General features: G+C 40.0%; 1 protein-coding gene across 1 annotated transcript; it reads right to left on the bottom strand.

Annotated features, from left to right (window-relative positions):
• Window positions 1–3,163: 3,163 nt before the first annotated feature.
• LOC308333751 (microfibril-associated glycoprotein 4-like) lies at window positions 3,164–7,968 on the bottom strand. The gene is made up of 5 exons (XM_080790224.1): window positions 7,710–7,968; window positions 6,786–6,843; window positions 5,432–5,549; window positions 4,695–4,849; window positions 3,164–3,900 (listed from the first exon to the last, which is right to left on the bottom strand). The coding sequence occupies exons 1-5, from the start codon at window positions 7,901–7,903 to the stop codon at window positions 3,670–3,672; spliced, it is 756 nt and encodes a 251-aa protein (XP_080646350.1). The 5' UTR covers window positions 7,904–7,968; the 3' UTR covers window positions 3,164–3,669.
• Window positions 7,969–8,450: the final 482 nt, after the last annotated feature.

The raw sequence follows: 8,450 nt of genomic DNA, 5'->3' as shown, positions 1-8,450 counted from the left end.
TGCTCTGCTCACACACACAGTTACAAATGGATCATGGTGCACAAAAGCAAAAAACAAATGTCCGCATATGAGGATGCAAGGTCTCAAGAGGGATGCCAAATACTTTTACTCAAGTAAAATGTGAATACAGAACCTTTACTTGTAACTGAGTATTTTTCTACGTGATGGTATTGATTATTTTACTTGTGGGTGTATGTATAATCCATCATATTATGGCTATTATAGCATTACTGGATTTTCAAAGGACAGTGTTCGTTGAGCACAAGAGGAGATAAAGCTCTACCAGCTATGTGTTTGCTTGGCAAGGAAGCTTAAACTGTTTTATTGTGGCTATGGCCCAGTCAGAGGAGCTGTGACAGCCCACTCTGCAGTGGTTGATTGACTGCATTCCTGTGTAAATCCCATTCTATCAGCTGATGGGTACCTACTACACACTGTTATCTGGTAGTTATATTGTGCTGTTCCACTGAGTTTAAAATGCATTGTGACCAGCACCAGCACTGCCGTTTTCTTCTACTTTGCATCGTAAGCTGTCTGTCTAGCCCTCACTTTCCCCACAGCAGGGCTCCGGGCTTCCAAGTGACAAACGCTCTGTTCAATGTGAACTTAAATGTGAAATGGGAAGTTTATGGCTCGCTTTATTGACGGGAATGCTGAAACTGGGAAAGATATATTTTCCATGCCGTTTGAATCAAGGATATTCGAATAAGCTTTTACTTTGCCGTCATGAACTTTTGGATAAAAAACGAAAATCACAAAAGCCGAATGAGGAAAAGTAACATTTCTATGGCCATCCATGTAAAAGAAATAAAGATAAAACTGAACTGAACTTTTTTTTTGTTGCGGAAATCTACATCTCTGCCAATCACTGATCTGCCACTGCCAACCACTCCTTTCCTCTTCCTGGCTTGCCATAGGCTCTATTTTTGTCCATGCTAAACCCCTTATCCCTACAAAAAAACATTTTTGAATAGTTCAACTAGCTGACACGTTCAAAAAGTTTTTCAAAATAGTTAAAGGCAAAGAAGTTTAGGAATAAGGGGTTTAGCACTGATGAAAATGGAGCCCTTAGCGCTCTATTCTGTCCTTTTTTTTTACTATTTTGAAAAACATGTTTTAATACTTCAAATGTTTTTCAAATTGGTAAAAAGAAAAAATCACAACCATGTGAAGTGAAGGGCGCTCTCATCATCATACGTCATCATACATCGTCTCATTCCGACAATCACAATTTCACATCTCCCATCATCTCATTCCGGCCAATCAGAATTTGCGTCCTCACCTTCGTCTTCAATGTTTGTGTTTACTTAAACCCTCAAAGCTGGCAATTCATTGTCAATGGCATTCAATGTTTTTGTTAGGACAATGTTTGTGTTAGGACAATGTTTGTTGTTTACACAAACCCTCAAACACAACCCTCAAAAAAGGCAAAGAAGTTTAGGGATAAGGGGTAAGGAACTGACAAAAATAGGGCCCTGCATCTCAACCTGCGTTTGTGGTTCGTGTTGTGTCTATGGCCCTGTTAGAAACCTGTGTGTTTGTGAGGTTATGGTTCTTGTTGTGTCTCTATGGTTGTATGCCTGTGGGTGCCGTGTCATTAGTCAGAAGGTTCATTGTTCCGAAATTACTATCCCTATCTCTAACCCTAACCTAAACCTAACCGCAAGCACGGGAGCAAACCTAAACCTAACCGCAAGCACGGGAGCAGTGCATGTTCGGATTAACGGGACCTCGGATCTATGGGTAGTTCCCTGCCTGTGGCTATATCTGCATGTCTGTGGTTCTGCGATGAACACTGCAGGATGCGTGCGGTAGGCTGGTGCGCACTTGTCACGCCCAGCGCAGGTGTGACTTCCTAAAGGCTACAGTAATGACAAAGTGGTGAGGGAAGGGGCTTCTAAACTGGCCCAAAACTATGTAAGAATTACCGGTATGTAAAATAAAGCTCCCTGAATGCAGGTTCTATGTTCCCTGCTTACAAGCCACTTACAACCATAACCCTAACCCCCTTTGGTAAGCAGGGAACATAGAACCCAGAGAACATATAGGGATGAGCCTGACCCCAATAGTGTAAAGTGAGATTTACTCAAGTACTGCACTTAAGTGCACTTTTTAGGATTTATTTTTACTTTACTGGAGTGTTTCCAATTTACTAATACCTTTACGTTTTAATTAGTAAATATTGTACTTTTTACTCCACTACAATTATTTTTAAACTTTAGTTATACTAGTTGCTTTGTAGGCCTAGATTTTGATCATTATTACAAAACTTGTATTAACCACTTCAGCCCTATGCATACTTATTTGAAAATAGCCAATCTACAAGCTCACAACGTGTCACTTTTTTTTTTTTTTTTCTCCATTCTCAATAGGCTAATATAATCTTGTCAACAAGGAACAAGCTCTATTGCAATAAAGGGAATCAAACAAGACACACCCACCGCATCTGAAAGGATAGGCTGCCATTAGCATGAAGGGCATATCAAGCCGAGGACTCTAATTATATTAAGAATAGTGGCACTAAGGCCAACTCTTTAGAACCCAAGTAGAATAGGGAATTATAGTGGTGCAGACAAAATTATTAATAAGCTGCAAACCAGTAAAAACATTACAAATAATAAAAAATACAATACTTCCTATAAAAAGAGACCATAATATAATAGCAACAACATTGTAAGGTTCTGCAATTACAGTACAAAATAATGAGGACACAGCATAAGGACAACAACAAATGGCAAGAAAAACAGTGTACACAAACAGTTTGAATGAAAGAATGAAAAATAAAAATAAAACTATCCCAGAAATGGTTTGACATCAAATTCCTCATTCAGCCCTGGAGGAGCCATAGTGTTGAGTGTAGCCTATATAAAAATCTTCACGTTGAAGTAGGAGTCGATTGTGGTCACCAACGCAAGGGGGTCTCTCGACCTTCTCTATACCCCAGTATCTTAAAGACAATATTTATTATTGACCTCTATCTGTCTTAAATGTCCAATTGACCATGGCAAAAACATTTAGGTGAAAATGTTGATCACATGTCATCATTATACTGTACTTTGTTGTGTCACGGTGTGGCCAGCCAATCATGTACAAGCCAGATGCAAGGCTTTTGGGGCGAGACACCGAAGCATACATTATATACTTATATAGGCACTGGGAGTGCGCTGAGAGACTTGTTTTTGAAAATGATTGACTCATTTTAAAAAGCAGGGTGTGAGCTGCTAGAGATTTACTGTGGATTAAGCTTTGTTGACGTTTGTCATGTCAGGGAGAATGACTATGGATTCTTTGTATTGCTTGATTACCTTATTAAGTACAGTTAAGCTTTAGGTTGACATTTAGGTGACTTAATTGTCACGGCAAGGAGACTGACTATGATTTTTTATTTACTGCTTGAATACCTTACCGTACAGTTGCACAAAAATGCACAAGTGCGGATAGTACAAAGGTGCAGTTAAACTGAGTTATAGAATAATGCAAAAAGCATGAGACAAAAAGCCAAGAGGGCTTGTGGTCCGGTCCTATGTATTCATCCTGATTATGTTGCTTATAATGGCAGATTTCAAACTCTTGTTAAAAATTCAGTCATCAAGACAAACGTGTGTCCTATGGAAATAAACGGATCTACATGTTCAAATGTGTTCAAAACGCATGCCAGGGTTCAAGTGCTTAATAATCACGTCTGATCTTCATGGATATGGAGAATATTTGATTCTGCCACAGGTAGAATCCATTGGGGTTGTTGTAGTGACAGCTGTGGTGGTCCTGCCAGAACGCACCGTGGTACTGATTGGCGCAGGTCCTGTTCCACTGCTCCTGGTTCTTGTCGAAGGTGGAGAACTTGTGTCCGTTGCGATGCGTCATGGAGTCCCCCGCACCTCCCTCCTTGAAGCCCGAGACCTACGACGGTGTGGGACAGTTTACAATTGAACTTGAGCACTGTTCACTCGTCTTAAAGGACGACTTCTCCAATTTTTCAACATCCTTCCTAATAATAATTGGCCCTCACCAACGCTCATGATAAAATGCTAAGAAAAATCTCCTCGGTCTGTGTCATATAGGAGGGCCAAGCCCCATGACCCCATCGATGATGTCACTGGTAGGTGGGTTTCTGAACTGTCCACAGCCCTCCTCTGAGACACAGACTGAGTAGACAGAACACCGGCCAATTGTGTTAGTATAGAGTTAGTAGAGTTAGGGCTCCATCTTGCGCCACCCTTATCCCTTATCCCTAAACTTATTTGCCATTTTTTACTATTTTGAAAATCATTTAAAAATAGTTCAACTAGCCGATCTACAGTACATCTACACGTTGTGAGCTTGTAGATCAGCTACTACTTACTTACTTATCAGTAAGTAAGCCCTAAATCAGCGCCTGTCCCCTGCATAGACCACCTTCAGAGGAGGGCCTCTTCCGAGTGGGACCTGAGACGAGGGCATGGCTACACGACACAACGCTGGACATATGACGATACACGAAAGAAGATCAGCTATTTTAACTATTTAAAAATGTTTTTTAAAATAGTAAAAAATGGCAAATAAGTTTAGGGAAAAGGGTTAAGGGGTGGCACAAGATATAGCCCTTAGTGTCGAAGTGTCCTACCTAGAGCAAGACGATGAACGCATAATTGCTCCCGATGTGCAGGTTTTTTTTTTACATTCTATGGTTGTTATATGTAAATCTTTCTTTGGACCTGCAGCTTGTAGTCTGTCGCCTCGGAGCCCACAGAGAAGTGGGAGTAAAGGGCGAAGGTCGTGTTCCCCTCAAAGTCCTCTAGGTCCAGCCTCAGATGGTACCGATGGTGCTTGGTGAGGAGATGCATGTGGTCCAGTCCCAGCCAGAACTCGCCTGTTGGGGGGGGGGGGGGGGGGGGACAGCGAAGTATATCATCACTGTTGTGTAAATGAATACTTCATCATGCTATACAGTGTCACACAGAAGTTGCAAAAACTAAAATTAAGATCTACAAGCGCACAAGTTGTGACACGCTGTGAGCTTGTAAGATGGTTATATTTTCACTATTTTCATTGTATGAAGGCGGATTCTGCCAATGTTTTTAAATGGGAATGGATTTATTTATAAACCGTATATATATAATATTTTTTTAATTGTATCTGTAAATGGCAACAAACCGTATACCAAAAAGTATGAGAAGGTAGGAAGTCTGCACACCGGTCTTGAGCTCCCAAACTTTATTTAACGAAAAGAGATACTACGTTTCAATCCTTGCGGGTCTTTGACAGGAATAAGGAAAGGAAATATACAAGGTGGGGCTTTCCCTGGCTTAGAGTGACTGGGAGGATATCCCATTGTATAGGCTTCCCTTGGTGGAGAGGACATTCTGTCCAAAAGTGATCTGCCTATAAGAAATATAATTATATCTAACCTACTGCAAATCAGGCTTATTGTTATTGTTTTAGCGCTACTCGCCTGCAGGGTTTCCAAAGCCGTCTTTGTACTGAGCCCAGGGTCTGTGGAAGTTGACATGTCTGTCCATCCTCCTCTGAATGACTGTCCATCCTCCATCTGTGTCCATGTCACAATACACCTGCATGGGGGTAGGACAGTAACCAAAGGGGACAGTTTAATTTACTAGTACTGAGTACTTTTTTTCTAAAATGAATGCCCTACTACTTGGTCATACTACAACGTTTCACACAAGCATAAAAAATAGCAGATCTACAAGCTTGAAACGCGTCGCTTCACAGCACGTTCTGAGCTTGTCGATCTGCTAGTTTTGCCATTCTTGAAATTGAATCCTGAAAAGTTACAGGTTTGGCTATACAAGGTTTCCACCCGACATAGATGTATCTCTATATAATCTGTAGGCCTACTTAACTTGAGTGTTTGCATTTTTGGATACTTCCACTCCACTACTACTTAGTTCTAGGAGGGGGAAAAGGACATTTAACCACTTTTGCCGCATTTCAAAACTGAGCTAAAAATGCCACAAAATGTCACAATGCAACTTGTTGTGATCTGCTTTTAAGTGGTTTATTGGGTGTAAACCTCATTACTGTCCAAAACTGTTACATTTCAGGATTCAAATTCCAACATAGCAAAAATGTTGAGCTTGTCGATCTGCTATTTTCGATGTAGTAGGCAGGGCATGGGTTTTCAACTGGTGGTCCGTGGATCACTGGTGGTCCGTGAAGGTATTGCATGTGGTCCCTGACCATGCATTTAGTAATGCAGGAAAGTGAAGAATTGTATTTTAATTTATTGTATTGACCACAAGTTGAGAAAAAATGCAGTAAATGACGTGGTGACATATGATGACGTGTCGATGTCAGTTACTGGGAAGTCGGACGTTAAGAACTTCCACAGAAAAGGGAGGTAAAATCTCAAAGGAAACTACTGGATTGCCTGGTTGAGTCACCAGTATAAGGAAATGTGCCCATAATGAATTGCATGTGTCTGCTCGATCATACATGCAGTAAGTTACAATAGCAACATGATTTTAATATGTAAGGTCAATTTTCCCCCCACACAACGCCCATATCCCCCCTCCCAACACAACAGTGGTCCCCAGGTTGATTCTCAGTCAGGGTGGTGGTCCCTGGTTCATAATCGGTTAAAAACCCCTGAAGTAGGGCATTGATTCATGCAAGAAACACAAAAAGAGGTTACTGTGCAATTGCAACAATTCCCTTCCTAGAAATGTATTGGAGTCAAAAGTAGCCTACAGTATATCTTTGCAATGTAGTGGAGTGAAAGTCATTAAGTATACAAAAATACAAAAATAGTGACTGTAAATGTATCTTAGTTATTGTCCAGTACTGACCTTGATTGGTGTAGCATTGGGGTAGATGGTGTAGACGCCGCTCTGGGTGGAAACATACCTGTGATCGCAATTATGTTGAGATAATTGCAATTATTTTGCATATTGCCATTTTGGTGAAATGTTTGAAAATGATTTTTTTTTCTCCAAAAATAGCAGAAAAGGCATGACGAGCTCACAACTGAGAGCTAAATGTAGAACTGCTATTTCCACTATATATTTTATATATTAGTATAAATATATATATATATATAAATATATCATTTATTTCTTATATCATCTCTGTTGGGTGGAAACCTCAAACCTCATACTGTATGTCCAAAACTGGCTTTTCAGGATTCAAATTAAAAAATGGCAAAAGTTGCAGATCTACAGGCTCAAATGTGTTGCTTCACTCAGCATTTCGAGCTTGTTGTCCTGCTGCTTTTGATGCTTTTGTGTGACACTGTAGTGTGGTCAAGGGTATTCATTTACAAAAAAAACACAAAGTTTGAATACATTGGAGACGGCAACATATTTAAATTATTTGTCATATTATCGGCCCTGTGGATTTTTTGTTGACCAAATGAGTGGGGGTTGCGCCGCCCGAACGTAAGTTCAGGTGGTGGAACTGGCCCTTCAGTCACTATGGAACCCCTAAATGATAAAAAAATTATCCAAAAAGTATGTCTTTAATGTTTTTATTTCCACCCACTTATTAAAAATACCTGCAGCGTAAAAAGAAAAAGAAAGACACAAACACAAAAAACAACCGTGATTAGTGAGCCCTAACCACACAACCTAACCGCACACGAAGCCACATCATGGGAATTATGGGCAGTCCCCCTATTGACCGCTCCTTGCGTTTCGACAAAACAAATAAAAAACAAATTGTCATTATTTGAGTGACAATAAAATGTTGTGATAGTGACAGAATGCCTACAGTACCTGTAGACGACGGCACAGTCCTGCAGCATGGACAGGTCCTCACAGTGCACGTTTACACTTGCAGACACAGACACACACACCATTAATACAAACAGCAGCAGCAGCAGCATCTTGACCCCTGCTTCTATCACTCTACCTCTATATCTCCTCACGAAAGAAAGAACCTGACAACCCCCCTTACAAAACAAAATCATTGGTTGATCGAAATTCTGAATTAAATCTTTCCATTTGTGATGCAGATGAGAGTGACATGTCGGTGTGAGCGTGTTGAGATTATGTTCGGAAGCATCGATGCACCAAAGCACCAATAGTTCAAAGACGAACCAAGCCAAACTAGATTGTTTCGTTCTCCTTCATTCCTTCTTCAGGTGGTGCAAAAGGATTTCCTTGTTGGTTATTATGCACTGAGAACTCACTCATTTTTATTTATTTTTGCAATATATTTATTGCATTTTTCTCTTTTTTAACAAACCGACAAATTCGACAATACAACAAAACAATACATAATACAGACAATACAATTACTTAAAATAAAAAACAAACAAAAAACAAAACAAAAACATACAGTACAAACACACTCATTTTAATATCCTATCCTTGAGTAGCTACTAGCTGGGGGATGGAAAGAAGAAAAAAAGTAATATACAAATCATATCTCTGTATAGTGTGTGTATAATATGTTATCTTTTTTCCTTTGTGTTAATAAGCATGTGCAGCAGTTGACAGTAATGTAACCTCCCT

Source organism: Protomyctophum bolini (genome assembly GCF_963924005.1).
Source record: "Protomyctophum bolini genome assembly, chromosome: 19".
Classification (NCBI taxonomy): domain Eukaryota; kingdom Metazoa; phylum Chordata; class Actinopteri; order Myctophiformes; family Myctophidae; genus Protomyctophum; species Protomyctophum bolini.
This window is presented reverse-complemented; position numbering and strand designations above follow the sequence as displayed.

Coding starts and splice junctions, on each gene's coding strand:
- LOC308333751 (XM_080790224.1), bottom strand. CDS start 7,903: ATGATTTTGTTTTGTAAGGGGGGTTGTCAGGTTCTTTCTTTCGTGAGG. Junction 4,850..5,431: donor CGGCTTTGGAAACCCTGCAG/GCGAGTAGCGCT, acceptor CCCCCCCAACAG/GCGAGTTCTGGCTGGGACTG. Junction 3,901..4,694: donor CGACAGACTACAAGCTGCAG/GTCCAAAGAAAG, acceptor ACACCGTCGTAG/GTCTCGGGCTTCAAGGAGGG.